The sequence below is a fragment of the Panicum hallii genome, chromosome 1, assembly GCF_002211085.1.
Source record: "Panicum hallii strain FIL2 chromosome 1, PHallii_v3.1, whole genome shotgun sequence".
Lineage (NCBI taxonomy): Eukaryota > Viridiplantae > Streptophyta > Magnoliopsida > Poales > Poaceae > Panicum > Panicum hallii.
The window spans coordinates 4267283-4285344 of record NC_038042.1 but is presented as its reverse complement, the minus strand read 5'-3'; the positions used below and the strand labels follow the sequence as shown (position 1 = coordinate 4285344).

Below are 18062 nucleotides of genomic sequence, written 5' to 3'. Positions count from 1 at the left end.
AGGTGAAAACGTTAGGTGCTTTAGAAATAGATAAAGACAAGGAGATAATATTACAATCAAGTTCAACTAATTGAGCAATACAGGTGGGCACTTGCCTCGACCAGAACCAAAAGGATCATTTCTTCCTGCTTACTTACGCTAACAAATGTGCCCGCAAATTTCGCTCACGATTCGCCGACTATATATCTAATCTGCTTGGTAATCGGCAACGCGCGTCTCGAAATCGATTGTTTACTCGTGGGCACTAGATGACTAAGATCAGTTGCTACGTCACGCGGCGCCCTCTGAAGTTTGAGGTACTGTTCCACGATCGGGCAAAAAAGAGGAGGGCGGCGAGAAGTTTGTGCTCGCTTGCGTGTTTACGGGATCGGATGCGTGAGCCGAGCAGTAGCAGCACAGACTGTTCGTTTCTCTGAACTCTGAGCCCAGCAGAGGGAATCTCAGACGATAACCATGCCCCTTCCACCGTTCCCGGCTCCGGAAATAGCAACAGCTCCTTTAGGAGCTCTCCGTGCTCAGATCCGTAGGACGATGCCGGAACTGTCAGCGAGTCGCCAATTTTAGGCTGCCCTCCAGCAACTTGCACACATGTGTCTAGCAGTATCTATCCCGGTCCGGGATCCAATTTTCCTTCCGAAAACATGCACGTCGAGGCCAGGTTCTTCACTTCTCCCCCGCCTAGTCAAACGTGGGCCGCTACGGGAAGACTTGAACACCCAACAGTTGCAGTCGTGCGCTTGACTAAGCGTATCGTCTGCAGCGCCGTATACGACCACGGGACCGGTCCATCGAATAAGATCCGAATAGCAGAGCAGAGCAGCACACTGGTTTTCCAAGGGAACATAGAAAAGAATGCGCCCGGAGAAAACGATAGCTACCGGACCAGACGAGCATCATCTGCCAGCTAGAGTGCTGGGCCATCCCACCATACCGAGTTAAAAGTTAAGACCACAGCGTCAATTCTAGCCTGACGAAACTGAATCTCTCAACCCAACGGGGGTTCAGCTCAGTGGTAAGTAGCAGCAACCAAGTGAGCTGCAAGCCTACAACTCCACCGGCGTGCACGCCCACGCCGGCTGCGATCAAACGTGTGCGGGCACTGGGCAGGTAGGTCCGATGGGCTTGACCCGCCGCTGCCGCCGGCGCCGGGCTCGCCTCCGTCGGCCGTCGCCGTACGTCTCGACCGGGTGGAGATGGAATCGACGGATCCAGCTGGGGGGGCGTGCGGGAGGGTACGCGGATTGCGGCGCGCGCACGGTTGGCTAGCTTGCGGAGATTATTAATGGAGCGGGCACACGCCGCGATGGGTGCCCCCGTCAATCAGCAAAGATGCTAGTGGGTGGGCGAAGTGAAGTCCGTCCGGTCGTCCACCGCCCCATGTTCCGGCCGCCCCCGGTCGCGCGGGGATCGCGACGGGCGACGACCGCCGAACCTTCCCCGTGGAAGACCCATCGCCGGAACGACGGACGACAGGCTGGACGACCCCGCCTGTGATATTTCCAGATGCTACTACTGCAAATCGACTCACCTTGTTGCCTTCGCGACCGGCGAGCGAGAGCTGCCTGGACGGCGTGCATGGCGGGCTGCCTGCCAGCAGCCAGCGGACAGCGCACGCGGCGGTGGCGGTGCGGGCTGCCGTGCTCCGGCGGCAAGAAAGAGCGTGGGCGGGGCGGCCGGGTCGTGGAGCAGCGGACCCGCCGACCGCACGTGTTTGACCAGCATCCCCGGCCGGGGAGGGAGACCGCACACGGCGCCGCGGGGCCCGCCACCGCCAGCCCCGCCGCCGCGGCGGCCTTGCGTTTCCACCCGGCTTCCTTTTCCTTCCTCCCTCGGCCGGTCCCGCCGCGGCGCACGTGGGCCACGGCCAACCCCGCCCGCCCGCCCGCCCGCCGCGGGGACGAGCCGACGAGGGACTTTCCTCGTGGGCCCAGCCCGCCCGGTCGCCTACTTTTCAAACCCCCTTCTCGGCAAGCGTCTGCTCCTAGTCTGGTCTCCGGCGCAGTACGCCCCCATCTTTTATGGATAAGACCGAGGAAGATCAGCCTAATGGTGGATGGCTCACCTGATTAATTTAACTGAATAACTGCTACTAATAAATCCCAAAAGACTCTAATTCTAATTCCTGGTTAATTTAGTTGAAATGAAGGGGAAAAAGTTATATTGACTTCATTTGATCAAGGAAATATGGGCGAACAATTTGGCTACAAGGGTTGTACAATTTCATGGTGTTTCCTGTGCTATTTTCGATCTGCTAAACTCGACCATCGCCGGTCGATCACATCACCCGCCGTGACGATCTTCGGTCCACGCCATGTCCGGATGCGCGGCGCAGGCTGAGTCGTTTGATCCTGATGCCGAACTGCAGATCCTCATGTCCAGTGTTCTCGCTGTTTTGCTAGAACAGTGAGCAGAGGAAGGCCAAGCCCAGTTGACCATGGCTGCAGGAAAATCTGAGCAACCAAGAATCTCGTGTGATGGGTAATTAGGATCTGTTTCCTTTTCCCGTTTGTTAATCCTTGGTGGGCGAGAGCTCGAGGATCCGGCCGGACAGCGCGGTGACGAGCGCCGCCTTGAAGCTGGGGTCCCTCGTCAGAGTCATCGCCATCTGCTCGGCCAGGTTGCGCCGGATCAGCTCCGACGCCGCCGCGCCCACGGGCTCGCCGCCAACGCTCATCGCAGCCACGACGTCTTGCTGCTGCTGGTGGAGCTGCGGGTGGTGAGGCGCCGCCTGGGCAGCGGCTGCAGCGGGCCTCGGCGGCGACGGCGGCTTCGCGGCGGCGTTCTTGCTGGCGCCCGAGCCGTCGTGCGCCTGCTGCGACGGCGCCGGCGGGGGCTGGCCGTGGTTGTGCTCGCCCTCGTACGTGGCCACCAGGATGGTGTTGTCGTCGGCGCTCCGCTGCACCTTCTTCTTGACGGGGCAGGCCGGCGCGAAGGAGCACCGGAAGTAGGCGCGCGGGCAGGGGTTGTCCTTGGTCACCTTCTGCCCGTACTTGCGCCACTGGTAGCCGTCCTTGACCACCAGGCTCAGGTCCGACGGGTCGGCGTGCACGTACAGCTTCGACACCTTGGGCTTGCACTCCTCCCGGATGCGCTTGCACGGCTCGCCGGAGGTGCACTCCATCTGGTCCGCCGCCGCGCCGCCCGGGTGCTGCCCGCCGTGCAGGCCGTGCGGGTGCTGCTGCGCGCCCGGAGCCGCCGCCGCGGTGTCCAGGCTCTCGCTCGTCTTGCGCTTCCTCGACGGCGACACCGACCCGCCCTCCGACGTGGAGGACGGGCCGGTGGTGGTGGTGGCGCCCGCGGCGACCATCTCCGTGTACTGGCTCCGCAGCGCCTCGTACTTGGCGGCCACCGCCGTGAGCGCCTCGGCCAGGCGCCGGTTCTCCTCGCTCATCCGCTGGAGCTCCGTCTCGAGTGCCGCGACCTGCGCGTCCAAGCACACACGGGATCCGTTAGACTCGCTCGTAGGTAGCTCATCAATCAAACACGGAGGCTGCTAGAGTCAATCGAGATCAGTCACGCCATCGGGGATCGTGTCCGTACCTCTGGTTCTTTCTTGAGAGGCTGCAGGAAGTTCTCCTCGAGGAGCACCTTGGGCTTGGCCAAGGCGACCGGCGCCTGGTGGCGGCTGAGCGGCGGCAGGCCGACGTGCAGGTCAAGGCTCAGAGAAGGCTGGCTGCTGATCCATGGATCCATCTGCCGATCACTAGTTAGCCCGCTTCGATGTCTCAGGCCGGCGTTTCGCAGGTCAACAAGGCTGCAGATCGAGCGCTCGATCGAGAAGAGGAGACGAGAGAATGAAGAGAAGAGCAGGAGTAGAGGTGCTTGAGCGTGCGAGGGTAATGGCCGGGGGACGAGCCGCAATATATAGAGAGGGGACTCGAGGACTAGGGGAATCAATATAGAATGGTCCGTCCTGCCTGCCGGTCTCTGGAAAGCGGGAGACGAGGAGGAAGGAGAGGGGATCGGAGACGGAGGAGCACACGTCACCGTCACCCACGCACACGCTCGCCCCGGTCGCGCCGCGAACCAGCAGCTGCCTGGGACCCCAATAAACAAACGAGCCGTGGAATTCGCGCACGCGGATATGGTGGGAGAATTGGGGGAGGACCGGAGGAGGACGACTAGAAGAGTGGAGGGTGCCGGACCAGCAGGCCCGGCGACGTGACGGACAGGCCGGCGACCGCGACGTTTCTTTAGTAATTTTGTCACGGGTGGGTGGGAGGCAGGCGGGTGAGCTTCGAGCTTGGAAAAGCCATGTCGGCCCGCGGACGCGGATGAGCGGAGGAGAGGGTGATGACGACGGTCGCCGGGGTTGGGTGGCGGTGGATGAGTGGATGCTCCCGGGTCAAGAAAATACACCACAAGCTTACAAGATTCGGGGGGCGAACTAGCGAAACGGGGTCGCGCCAACTTGCTACGGTTTGTCGGAAATGCCCCTGGGTTTTCCTGCTGGGGGAGTGAGGACCGACTTCTTGACCCGCCTTTTGGAGCCTAGCTTGGAGCACGAAGCTGCCAGGCTCAGCCTTCTTTTCATTTCTCTTCTTTTTCAAATCCGTCAGGAATTTTGTTCCTTCTTTTGTTAGTGTTTTCTTCGTAGTGGATCGTCTAGTCTAGTTTAAGTGAGGTAAGATTGTTCGTCTATTCTTGATGGCTGGGCTTTCTTGTTTGGTGAGCTCCAAAATTGAGTGTCCGGACTCCAGACGCCCGGGACAAACTAGTCTCCAATCAAACCCGGGGAAGTGTCAACAAGTAATATGGCTGTGCCTTTGCCTAATTCTGACCAAAACATTCTTTCTCTCGGGCAGACTCCCATAGTGCTCGCCACACGGGTCAATTTTGCACCATTTTTTTATGACCCCTGGCGAGGCTCTAGGTCGTAACCAGAAGCTGTTTTTGACTGGCGGCGCAGGCTTGTCGCTAAGAAATTCCCTTCTAGAGGGTGTGGGGGCAAGAGTTGACGGGTGAAACTGGAAACGCTCTTTGTTTTGGGCTCCGTAGATTCAGTGGTTCCGACAGCGTAGAGGTTATTAGCTGGAGAGAGAGGGAGAGGTGCGAGACCTGGCATTGACAGGAACAGAGAAAAAACGGGTAAAGCTCACGCAAAGAACTGGCGGACCCGACCGGCTGTCAGGGAGACTCGGTAGAATTTCGTCTCGTTTGCATCAGAGTTTCAATCGGGGCAGCGGCGAATCTAGAAATTTAAGTTAGGATGGTCCCGTAGAATAATTTTTTTAAATATTTCAGTTAGCGCTTATAGGCACTTGGATTTGATCCGTAGCGACCTAGCAAGTAGCAGGATTTTGTTGGCCTAGATGCCATTACTACAAATATGTATTATTCCTGCTCACTCATATGTCATATTTTTCTAATTCGATAAAAAATTTAAATAATGTATCTCCATACTAAAAAAATCATCCGATGAATCTACCTAACACAACACAGACCATATACACATGTCACAACTTTTAGTAACAAATATTACTTAAATACCTTAAAAAACAAAGCTGGACACGTAGTAAAACAAACTAGATATTGTTGAAAGCATATATTTTTAGTAGAAACCTCAAAATGATGGTTACCTGCCTGCCTCAAAACGATCTGCCTGGGATCAAAACGGGGAGCAGAAGACTTGGACAGAATAACAAAATAGATATAGGGGTTACATGCATAAAGCTATCCACGTGACGTAACTACATAGCGTAGCTATGACCGTATATGCACATATTTTTCTATTTGTTAGACCAAAGTGATACAAACATACAAGTTGTTGTATGGTGCGTGTAATTTACTCTTTTTTAAAGGTTCATCAATCTGAAATAGTTAATGTTACTAGCAAGTAACAAATTTAAAGTGATCCATCTCTAAGGCACCCGCAACAGTCATAGGGAGCAGCTCTCTATAATTTTATCCAGCTCAACTATAGAGAGTGTTACAGAGTACTCTCTTAAAATTGACCAAGTAATCATTGGGTAACGTTGTTAAGCATCCATGACGAGTCGGAGACTTAAATTTGAATAATGGATAAATTCCGCCGCAAGGTACTCAGCTCATTAAGCTTGTTCACGTCCTTAACATGATTAACCACGGCATTGTTCGTCTGTTCCATACAGATGGGAGAAAAAACCTAATTTATTCCGCTAGAACTAATCATTTATCTACTATATTCATCCTATGCGCATACTTATCCTATCATGTAAAAGATTATGTCGATTATCACCACTAAGTACGGAGCTAGTGAAGAGGAGGGGGGCACGGCCCCCCTTATATGAATGCACCATGCGAGCAGATGTAGCAAGTTAGAAACTTGAACTTTGATGAACAAATTATGCCACCAACAAATCTGGCCAAGTGAGCTCCTTCAGGACCTCAACGTGAATTTTCTTTTCATTAGGGCGACCTCAACATAATTAACCACGAATCCACGCTACCATCGTGTGCAAACTAAAAGACACATGCCTAGCCGGCAGTGTTCAACTGGTACGAATCCTCCAGATCCACAGCAAGATTTGAAAAATACTGTAGTTACACGACGCCCCTGTCGGGCCACAATTCGGGCGCATGTGAACTCACGCGGCCGCCGCAATCCGTTGCGGCTCGATCGTGAGGCCGACCCGGCCACCGTGTTCCTCTATCCTGCCGTCACGGACCGTCTGCTCGCACGCCGGCGAACAGCAGTTAATGCGACGAGAAAAAGAAACTGCGCGCCCGGCACCAGTTTCCCGACGCATGGATCGGTCGTGTCGTGTCATGGAGCGTTGTGTTTGGCGTACGTCTACTCTTTTTTCTTCCTCCGCGACGTGACAGTCCAGAGGGGCGGTTGGAAATTGGAGGCGGCAACAGTGACCGGCAGGTCGTAGCTGGATCTACCTCGGTACCTAGCTCCCACTTGCAGTGAAGAGTCACGAAAAGAACGGAGAGATGAACAGTTGGGTACGGTCACTGTTGTTGACTTGGCTTTTTGAACGAGCCGGCTTCGCGTTTCCCTGCAGTTCCGTTACTTCGTGCTCCCTCCCTCTCCGTAAACGTAAGAAGTCATTTTGACATTTTATCAAGGATACGCCAAAAGTATATAAATCCTGATTAAAAATTGCATCAATACGACAGGAAAGCGAAGTTGTTCAGGCCACCGCAGCTGGCGATGCCGTAAGCTCTGCGGCGCGGTGGCAGGCAGGCAGGAGCGGACAGCGCGTAGTGGACTGACTACACGTGACGCGCATGGGTGCGTTGCGGGCGGGTGGCTTCACCGGGGATGCGCCGCACCGGAAGCCGGGCCACCCCGCACACGCGTCAAGAGATGGGAGGACTCTGGGAGCAAGGCGACAAGGCGGAAAGGGTGCCGAGCCGCGACGATCGCCAGCACGGGTGGGCCCTCCCTTTCTGGCGGCGGCGGCGCGCGAGTCCAAAAGGTCCTTCGGGGAGGGAGGAAAGGCGGGCGAGAATACCGCCGGTGGTGGTGGCGGTGGTGCCGCCGTCGGCGCTGGACCTTGACCCGCCGGAAGGTAACTTTATTTCGCAGGCTCCTGCTGCCCTCGTCAGCCAACCTTTCTGCCTGCCCTCCGCTCCTTTCTCTCCTTCCGCATCGGCGCGGCGCATCGCATCATCGCTTGCGTCGTCGCCGTCGGCTCGCCAAATTAGCTTCTTTTTTGTTTCCCCATGGATCGAGAGATGTCGGCCATGGCTCTTATCAGCTCCAGCTGGTACGCGGTGCAGGGATGCACGCACATGAATGCATGCAAGCCCACGGATGATATGAAGTTCGCTTCTCACGCGCGTGTATTCTTATATTTGACATGTCTTTGTACTGAAATACAAGATATTCTAAGTTGGTACTAACTACTTACTAAGACAAGCTATTTTAAAGTATATGAAATTTATATGAAAAATATTAGTATATAGGATAATATATAGATGAGCATAATGGATCGCTTATCAAATACAATTTCATAGTCCGCTTGTTTGGTGTGATGATGTTGATTAAAACTCTTCTCAAAACTTCAATCGGTCCGACCTAATCCATTATCCATTAGTGAGATTTGTCTTTTTGTTCTCCGTGCACAAGACGAGTTTTATATTCAAATTTTCTAAGTGAAGTAAAACATGGTGTCCTACATTAGAAAAGCACACAATCCTTTCAACGTTATTTTTCATGCAGTTTGTATCTATAGGTTCAGTCTCGTATCAAACGTTACTAACCTATGAAAGTAACCATGAAAGTTCTTAATATGATTTTGTCGGAGGAAATCTCCAGCCGGGTGGCGGAATGCACCCGTCTAATTATAGTTTAGGAAGAGTTTGGGGAAGATCTAGGAACACTTGGTCAAAGGATGGATGAACGCGGAAATGACACGGAGATTTAGAGTGGTTCAGACAGCCGGAGCGTAAAACCCTACGTCCACTTGTGTGCTGTATTGCTTGTGAGTTCTTGTCTTAGCTTGTGAGAGCCTGAAAGAGCTTGAGAAAGCCTAAAAGAGCTTGAGAAAGCATGTGTTCTAATGGCGCACTCTCCCTTTTATAAGCTAAGGGGAGTGCGCATACTGAGCGGGACCCCGACAGGTGGGCCCGGCGATACGTTGAATAATATGCATACTTGAGCCTTCTCTGCCGCAGATACGGCGACCCCAGCTCCTTCTTGTAGTTCACGATCGAGAAATTAATGTGCGTATACAGCCAGGATATGGTCATGTGCCGCCTTACCGGCACAGTGCCTGCTGTGAGTGTTGCGCACAGTGGAAGACGTGATGTCACTGTTGGGTTAGTACCCTCTGATAGGCGAAGGGGCTGCGTTGACCCGCCGCGCCGTTGCCTCCGTGCACACTGTGGCGGCGCACGCCTCAGCTCTCCTGCAGCAGACCATCATTACCCCTTGCTCACGCGCGCGGCGCTGTGATGTGACTACATGCTGCGCGCCCAAGCGCAGAGGACAGTAATGCGACACGCCGCCTTGGAAACAGGCGGGCTTACCGTGGTGTCAGCACACCTGCCCAGTGTGTCAGTGGGCAGGCCATGCCCTGTCTTGGGTGCGCGCAGCCCACCTACCCACATTTAATGCCGTAGTTGGGCCGGCGTCCCACGGAAGATCTTCTGCACGCGGTAGGGTTGGTATAGCTGTCGCCTGCTTAGTGGCACGTGGCGGCACCGGACCCCTTCCCGGGGGAAAGAGAGGTCCGGGCCCCCGAGGCCAGTCTGGGTGGACAGGCCCATAGGGGTCTGGCTCCCACACGTGGCGGCCCCGGACCCCCCCCCCCCCCCCCCGGGGGTCCGGGCCTGTGGAGGCCATTCCCGAGCACCCTGTCCTTGTAGGTACGTGGAGGCACCGGACCTATAAGAGCACGGGGGGAGGTCCGGAGACTATGATCCCAGCTGTCAGGCCCGGGGCGTACGCCTCATCACCCAAAGGCCAAGGGCGAGGTCACGGATAACCTTGCGCCCAGGTTGGTCACCCTGGCGGACGACCCCCTGGCGGACGAGATCGCCGGACATGCAGATCTCCTCGCAGCGGACTACCACGACCTTCTGGTCGTTGAGCAGCTCCTTGGCGACGATCAAGGAAAGGCGGCCGAGCATGTGGTGGTGCGCGTCCACCACGATACGCTTGGCGCACATCCCGGAGCTGGACACCCTAGCAGGAAGTACCCCTGTCCATATGTACCGACATATTTTCTAACCTATGGTGTCATGTTATCTAGCTCCCACAAAATGATAAATCTCAGTAGAAAGCAGATTAGACCAATCGGAATAGTTTGTGCGGAATAGTTTGAGGGTGTAAACTGATCCTAAAATTTGTTCATGAGTTAAGTGAACAAAGTAAAATGTTGATGGTAGTGAAATGAATTTTTCCTTTAGGAGTAGCTATTAGTAGCAAGAACCTTTACTCCATCAGGAAAGACAATCGCGGATAGCACAATGGCACACGGTATGCATGAATCGGCCGGAACGTCAACTAACAACTTTTGACAAAATGTATGCATAGAAACGCCAACCGTCTCACTCAACAAAAACCTACGACTTGACGAAGGTTAGTCGTTCAATCCTACTCTATCGGTGAAGACTTGAGGTTTAACACATAGCCATCCATGGATGCATTCGATAAGACGCCTGCATTAGAACGGCAATAGTCTCACTCAAGAAAAAACCCCACATGTTGCATTGCATTGACAAGATCTTTCTGCACGAATATAACCCCGCGTTGACCTCTGAAACGAGATGCCGGTCGTCGCGGTAGCACAACCAGATACTACGACTCGCCAGGAGAACGACCTATGTTTGATGAGTTGACCACTTACGCGTATGTACACGATGGGTCACAACTCACAAGGCTCGATCATAGCATAACCGATGCGTGTGCGTGCGTGCACGGACGACCTGGAAAAAGTCGGTCGGTCCTCGGACGCTCCATCACCACCACCACGAGTCAGCGGTGCACACGGGTACGTTTCCTAGCTACTTTTTCGTAGAGATCAGCAGAGAGCTGCACCACCACCGTACCGAGCGAAGGAAAATCAGACCGCGCCCACTACCGAGCGAGCTGCGTCTGCGATCTGGCACCGTACCGGCGGCGAGTGCGTCGTCGAGCCGCCGTGGACGCCGCGGATTCGCTTCACGACATGCGGCTCCGACCGGCCGGCCATTCGTGCACGTGAATAAACGAACTGCGCCACGACTCGAAAGCTTATTAGCTAGTGCTCCACCAACTCTGACCTCATCCCAGGGTCAACCCCGGAGACCAGAGAGCGTGCGTGTCAAAATCGCCAGGATAGACGGATAGACAGATCCACGTGCCCCGTTCTTGTTTACTACTGCTGCTGCTGCTGCTAAACTTGGACAAGTACACCTGTTCTTCGTTGGAGAGGACTGCGATGGATTGGTTGCTACAATGGAAACATCCAATCCAAGTGGTTGCTACGACGCACAATAAACATTTGGTAGTACGCAGTATAGAAAAGATCCAACATTCATTAGAAAGAATAAGATTATTATTAGTAAATTGAGAATCTTACCCATGCAGTTCCAGACTCTTCTCCATTCCAGGCCGCCGCCCCTCGTCAATTTCACCGCACAACTCGCGAGTCGCGCCCCCTCACCTCTCGTGAAACGGCGCACGGGACTCGGGAGACCCTGCCGCCGTAGGCCGTCGCCACTTCCGCCATCCGGTCGTCTCACAGGCCCTCCTCTAACGAGGGCTCCACATACAGGTACTTCTCCTCCATCTCCCCTCCCCCATCTCCGCATCACCCCTCCCCAGTACTCCTCCTTTTCCTCACTGGCTCACCCCGTTCATCTTCTTGCTAGATCTGTGGGGGATCGAGCAGGCTGCAAGGAACGGCGGCGGCGGCGGCGGCAGCAGCGGCCGTCCCGTCCGCGTATACGTCGTCCCCGCCGGCGACAGGCTGCCCTCCTCGCCATCCTTCCTACCGGCCGCCCTCCTCGGTCGTCGCCGTCCTCTCCGCCGGCCGCTCTCCGCGCTGGCAGCAGCAGCTTTACTACTCGTGCAAGCTAGGTGAGCGCTGAGCCGTGCATGCATGTTTTGTCATTCTCAATCTCCATAGATCGATGCCACTCAATCTGCTAGCTAATTCAGACAAGACTTCATGTACATTTATGCAGTAGGAGTATACAATAATGCTAGTGGTTGGCTCTATCTCTGAATTTTGCTGGACAGACCATCAGAGGCCAATCCAATCAACAATTCAGCGATCGTTTAACTGAACATAGCAAGATCAGTGCTGCACGGTATTGAACCTGCCATGGCCAGGAATTCTGCTTTCCTGTTGACTGAAATATAATAATCTTAACATGACTGAACTTTATTGTAGTTGGAGCAATAGATACATCTCTTGCACTTATGTTCAATTGATTCAGTTTCCTTATGTGGTCCATCCAATCATTTTACAAGCAAACCAGAATTTGCAGAGTGCTGTTTATAACAATATGTTCATGAGGTTTTGTCACTATTGACAGATAGTAATGCAGTATTTTATGATACTCATAACATCAGATGTTTGTCACCTAGCAGTAGCAAAATGAATATAATGTAAGGAGCACCATGTTCTTGTACTGAGAGTTTATGTATGTACTGGAAGTCCTAGCTTCACGATGTTCACAGCGTGCTTTGCTTGCTTGCATGCTTCACGATACAATGGAAGTTTATGTAGATCGTACGGTGTATCCATGGGTTGAACCCACTGCTGCTTGCTTTGGGTGCACCGTGCTAAATGGGGTGAAACGGGGTGAGGTGAGTTATTTATTGAAGTTTTGGTGGGGGCGGGTTGGCATTTGATTTTAAGAAATTTTGGGTTGGGGCGGGTAAGGGGTGGGTTCAGCCCCATTAGCAAGGCTACACAGTTTTTTTTTAATTTTACGCCTGCATTTCCCTGCAATGACATGCCCATTTCACATGCATGCTATAATTATATCGAAACTTGATAATAGAAAGTGAGTGTTATGCCTCCTTTTGGGAGAATAAAAAATTGCGAAAAAAGACTTTATTTGTGACCCTGACATTTTTGGTGCTAAGGATTTGGCATGTAAAGTATTTTGTTCTGTAACTACACCAATTATAAATTGGTGCCCATAATCACTTGATGCATTTTCTCCAGAATTAGTTGAGTGTTTAGGTTACATCATGACTGACTGAACATAAGTCTTATGCAGGTATGAGTACAGATGGGCTGATGGTGTACAGATAAAGAAACCCATAGAGGTATCAACACCAAAATATGTGGAGTATCTGATGGATTGGATTGAAGGCCAACTTGATGATGAATCCATATTTCCTCAGAAACTTGGTATGCTACTTTTCTTGTGGATTTGTGGCGCACTCTCAGTTTCTTATGAACACATGATATTGGAGCAATCAAGAATGGTATATGATCTGGAGTTTGGTTTCCCTTTGTCAAGGCATACCGTTCCCGCCAAACTTCAAGGAAATAGTCAAGACAATATTCAAGCGTTTGTTTCGTATTTATGTCCACATACATCACTCTCATTTTCAGAAGATTGTCAGCCTAAAGGAGGAGGCTCATCTTAACACTTGCTTCAAGCACTTCATTCTGTTCACAAATGTAGTTATCTTTATTACCTCGCAGTTGTGTTGTTGACTTCTGGTTGCATGCTTTACTTTCTTGACCGAATAGAAAGGAAAGTGGCATCAAAACTGACATGCCTTTGTTTTCGATACAGGAGTTTGGCCTGATTGACAAAAAGGAGTTGGCTTCACTCCATGAGCTAATTGAATCCATCATCGTTCCTTACTGAGGGGAGGAATACTCGGATGGTACTAAAATGAATCTGGAGCTCTCGATGCTGATGGCTGAGATATTAGTCTATTTGTGACAATACTTCACTGGCATAGAGCTTGTTGTTCCAGTTATTAGACATAAAAGAAAGGAGACTTGACATTGCTAATGCTATATTTGCTTGTACCCGTATTTTCTCCTTGATTCTATATTGGCCATGTAAATGTGCCTGTATGACTGTATCAGCTCGGCGATGTGCTAAGAAAGAAAAATAGAAAATAATTTTGTCCAATCAGTGAATGTATGCAGCGTCTGCAACCATCCATTGTGTCAGGTACCAAAGGTTTGTTTTGCTGGATGCTGATGGCTGAGATCAGTGGCGGAGGACCTTATGTGGCAAGGTATGGCAACCGCCATACCTACGCTTGGGAATCGGGAGAAAACAATTTAGACAGCCCCTGCCCCTGCTCCCCCCGCGCCACCGTCCCTGCACCCCCCCCCCCCCCCCGCGCCGCCGCCCCCTGCTGGCCTGCTCCCCCCGCGGCGCCGCCCCTGCTCATCCCCCCCCCCCCCCCCGCCATACCACAATTTCGTCGCGTCCTCCGCCACTGGCTGAGATATTACTCGTCGGTCTGAAAACTGGACGCGAATAGCGATTGTTCACGGCACAAAAATTAAAAAGTTCATTGCATTTCCATCCAATGGAAATGTCATACGCTAAAACAAAAAATTTTAAGCATCAAATTCTTTTGACAACCCGATTCTACTACATCCATGATTCCATTAATCAGACCCTCGAACAAAATGCAGCAACAATGATGTCAACACCCGAGACGGTGTCACGAGGCTGTGATTTCTTCAGGTGCGGCAGAAGAGGCACTGGCAACACGCGCCCTGCGTCAACGGTGGTCCGTCGAGTAGCGTCTCAACTCTGGGGCAGCCGCCGGGCAAGAGGCGCCAGGCCAGGGGCGACAACCGGAGGTGCGGTCAGGGGCGCTGCGGAAGCGATTACGCATGATGGCGGCCAGCTAGGGGTGAAGACATGCAATGGAGGGCGCGGCCGTCGGCCAAGGCCAAGCACGCGCAGCGACGTGCGCGTCCACCAGAGCTGTGCGTCGGACTCACGGCAGCACGCGTAGCAAACGGCAGCCGCCCAGTGGCAGGGACCCGCGGTGGCTCGCGCGGCGCCCGACCAACCGAGCGCCGCCATTCCCACCGGAGGCCACGGATCCCTTCTCGGCGGAGAGCATCGGCCGTGCGGGCGAGACACTGCCCGCCCTCCTCCCAGGGGCCGAGCGTAGGGCGTGGCACGAGTCGCCTCCATGGCGGGGAGTGAAGAACTCGTCGCCGGCCATGGAAACCCTTGGTACCGAGCCAAACAGTCTGCTAGGAGCTCGTGAGATGGGGAACGGATAGAGAAGAAATGAACAAGAAAGAAAGAGAAAGAAAAATAATATAAATGAATGGGTATCAATAATTATCTTTCTATATTATCCTTATACTACCTGCATATACTATCTCGTACTCCTGATCGATATTTCAGTGGTATAGATAAATCTCGTCCATCCGATGTTTATATACAAGTTTTTTTCCGGATAGTAGTATATGGTCGTATCGTGGGCTATAAAAGTCCTCTTTGTTAACTACCAATCTAGGATTCTAGGTACACCACAATTTGCATCTTTTCCGCTCATTATTCTCTAGTGAGATAAGGGAATGGGAAAGGAATTTTCTCTGGCAAGGCCACAAGAAGGTTGCGAGTGACCAGGAATAGGAGTAGGTTGGATGGAGTATTTGATGTTTAGAGGATCATTAGCTTAAAATATAAAAGTCTAAGTTAGTCCTTTTGAATTAACTCTTAAAATTTATACGTTAAATTTTAGACCATTTACCATCCTTACAACTAAGTACTTGATGTTTAGAGGATCCAATGGCAGAAGCGACCATGAACTGGAGAGGGTCGGACGAAGCGTGGCATGAGCATCTCACATAATGGATCGACCCACGAGCACGCGATCAATCGTTGGGAGGAGCCAGATTGCCAGAATGCCCAAAGCTTAAAGACATGAAAGAGATTCGATAGCCAAAAGAATCGAATTTCGGGTCGCTTAGGAAGACTAGAGAATCCTGTATTCGCCGGAAATTAAAAGAAAATCGCCCAGCACCCTACTAAGTGGACAGACAGGCTACCGGGAATCTTCTTGCTGATGCGAACAGCCTCGTATTTCTGATAATTCGATAGCCGCCACCACGACCAGCGTTTCAGTTTCGTCATGGCCCGCCACACACTTGCACAAAATTAACGGCCGGTCAGTCTTCGGTATCGGTACGGTCTCCGTCTTCACCTTCACCCATCAGCGCAGCGCGCCTGACCGGCGACCGAATTAGGCCACGCCATCAACTAGACAACTAGTCAGGGACGAGAGGCCGGGCATGGGCGTCTTGCAGTCTACTACTACCTGCGGTGCCAGGTATACTCGCGACTACCCAGCCGGTGATGATGAAACCCGTTCTGGAAGCAAAGCCGGGGAGGAAGGAAGGGGAGGAAGCATCCGACTCGAACTTGCCTGCGGCGCGTGCGTACACACCGGAGCAGGGCAGGACCACGCAGGCCGGCGCGCATGGCGGCATCTGCATGCGGACGCGGCCGTCGATCCCATGCCCATCCCCCGGAGATCTCCCCTGTCCGATCCGGCTGCCGCAGTGTCCCCTCGTGTCAATTCTCTCGAGACTTTTTTGGCAGCGCAGCACAGGGCCGCTAGCAGTGGTTGCTTGGGTTTGGTGGGTTCCCCATGATGGGAGATTCGGAAGCGGTCGCGTCCTCGCATGTGCGCCGAGCTGGATGCAGATGGAGAAATGGTGTACTCGGTAGTCCTCAGATCAGGTCGCCGCCGTGGTTTTCTGTGTCAACACAACGCAACGCAACGCGGCAGAGAGAGAGAGAGAGAGAGAGAGAGAGAGAGAGAGTCAAGCTGATCACGACTTCAAAATAGCTACCTGGCCTGTCCACAGACACTCAAAGGCGCATGACGTACGTTTGCCATCTGTCGTCCTTGAAAATTTCTCGTAATCTATATGCTGTGCGATGTGCTCCTTGAGACGCTGTCCTTCTTAAATTTAACACGTGCGACTATATATATCTTCTTGTTAAATAAAAACGCACGGGTATCCTGAATGCTTCAGTTGATTGATGGATTGGTTTCCTACTTGACCTCCCGCGAACACGCACATCCGGTTCATTACACTCCTATTGTCTTCTCTCAGTTGATACTCTCTAAAATGGCATGGGGAATAATAACTTAGTTGAGGAACAAGCACAAATTTTGAATTCCAGGGAACACGATGTCAACATGCAACACACCGGCCAACCACCGCCCCCCTTTTGATTCCTGGCGTTTAGAGCGGCATGGAAACCAATCTCGCAGGTTGTTTCGCAAATTTAAAAAGGTTGTTTGCAAAGCCTGCGGAGAGTGTTGCCGGGGCCTAGAATACTCCTGGAAGTGGAAGCCTGGAAGGTAGTAGTACTACCGCTCCGATCCCCGGCACGGAAATATCCTGCTGCGTGCACGGCAGGCATGACTCTTCTCCAGCACGTGGAAAATGCGCTTCTCGTGCTAGCTGCAAAGTTCTCCCCTCCGCTGAATTCCAGCTCGTGTGGTGCTGGCTGCTACTTGATTACAATCCCTCTTCAGTTGAGTTATCCTCCATTCATCGAGCAACCTGGATAACTCCTTAGCTTCAGCAATCACCAAACCAGTTTCTGACTTGTCGACTCTTGTGCACTGCACTGCCTTTACTACTCTTGCACAATAGCATCGCCCCATTGCACTGATGCTGTAAATGTAAGGTTTGTCTACCCGGTATACGTGGCACATGCCGGCACGCATTATTCAGAGTTGTATAATAATATAATAGGCGCGCACGGCAGGGTGCAAAGGGCAGGAGACCCGAACTGTTCCTTACGTACCGGGTCACCCGGTCCGGTCGGTCGCGCGTCTCACCACGCCACCGCCACTGGCATTCTGCTGGACCCGACCGAGACCGACCATCCTCCTCGTCGTCGTCCGGGTAGGGGCAGGGCAGGATGCATGCACGCATGCATTATCACCCCGTGCGTGTCGGCACGGCGGGCGTGGCTGGCAGTGGCACACGGAGTCCACGCGACCCGGCCCCGCCCGCCGCGGCGACGACCCACGCGCCGTCGCGCGCGCTCGGCAGTCGTCCTGGCCACGGTAGATTGGCCGCCTGCCTGGGACACAGTGTACTTCACGTTCCATCGCGGCACCCTTTTTTTCCTTCCTCTCGCGTGCGTGCGTGCATGCGGACGCGGCCGCTGATTGTGAACACGACAGGTTGCTCCAGTGGGGTGTGAACGCACGTGCAGCCATGCAGCTTTCTTTTCTTTTCTTTTCTTTTCTTTTTTTTAAAAGATTACCCTCATTCGCAATTGTACTCCACCATTCGCAATTTCCCTATTCATTTTAGCTTCTAGGTATTTTTGGACCAATAATTTTTGGTATCTCCGAAAATCAAGTACCCTAAAAAGCTAAAATCCAGAAACACCCTCCCGTGAGCTTTCCAGCTTCTGCCTTTAGGGGCGTATGGCTTTTGGACATTACAATAGTAGTTCAAAAGCTTCTAGAAGCTCAAATAAACAGAGCCACTCCTGCACGGAGCGTTTAGGGGACATTCTGCATCACGCACGGTTCCTGCATTCCCACACTGCGAGGCCCACTCCTCTTTTCTGTTAGCTTGACGGACGGCCCACTAGAAGTGGACTTCAAGCCCATTTTCCGCAGCCTTCTTTCACTTTTCGGCGATCGGTCC

At 52.9% G+C, this 18062-nt stretch overlaps 2 protein-coding genes across 7 annotated transcripts; one reads left to right on the top strand and one right to left on the bottom strand.

Annotated features, from left to right (window-relative positions):
• Positions 1-2130: 2130 nt before the first annotated feature.
• Positions 2131-4029, bottom strand: LOC112900636 (WRKY transcription factor WRKY71-like). The gene is made up of 2 exons (XM_025969477.1): positions 3541-4029; positions 2131-3421 (listed from the first exon to the last, which is right to left on the bottom strand). The coding sequence occupies exons 1-2, from the start codon at positions 3691-3693 to the stop codon at positions 2510-2512; spliced, it is 1065 nt and encodes a 354-aa protein (XP_025825262.1). The 5' UTR covers positions 3694-4029; the 3' UTR covers positions 2131-2509.
• A 6790-nt stretch (positions 4030-10819) lies between these two features.
• LOC112901419 lies at positions 10820-13527 on the top strand. Of its 6 annotated transcripts, XM_025970346.1 has the most exons (6): positions 10820-10922; positions 11006-11192; positions 11290-11497; positions 12652-12785; positions 12898-13061; positions 13180-13527. In XM_025970346.1, the coding sequence occupies exons 1-6, from the start codon at positions 10857-10859 to the stop codon at positions 13252-13254; spliced, it is 834 nt and encodes a 277-aa protein (XP_025826131.1). In that variant the 5' UTR covers positions 10820-10856; the 3' UTR covers positions 13255-13527. The 6 variants fall into 6 exon arrangements, 3 of the variants coding, with proteins under 3 accessions (XP_025826131.1, XP_025826123.1, XP_025826137.1); XM_025970338.1 differs by lacking the exon at positions 13180-13527 and having other exon boundaries at positions 12652-13040; XM_025970352.1 differs by lacking the exon at positions 13180-13527 and having other exon boundaries at positions 10855-10922; positions 11012-11192; positions 12652-13040.
• Positions 13528-18062: the final 4535 nt, after the last annotated feature.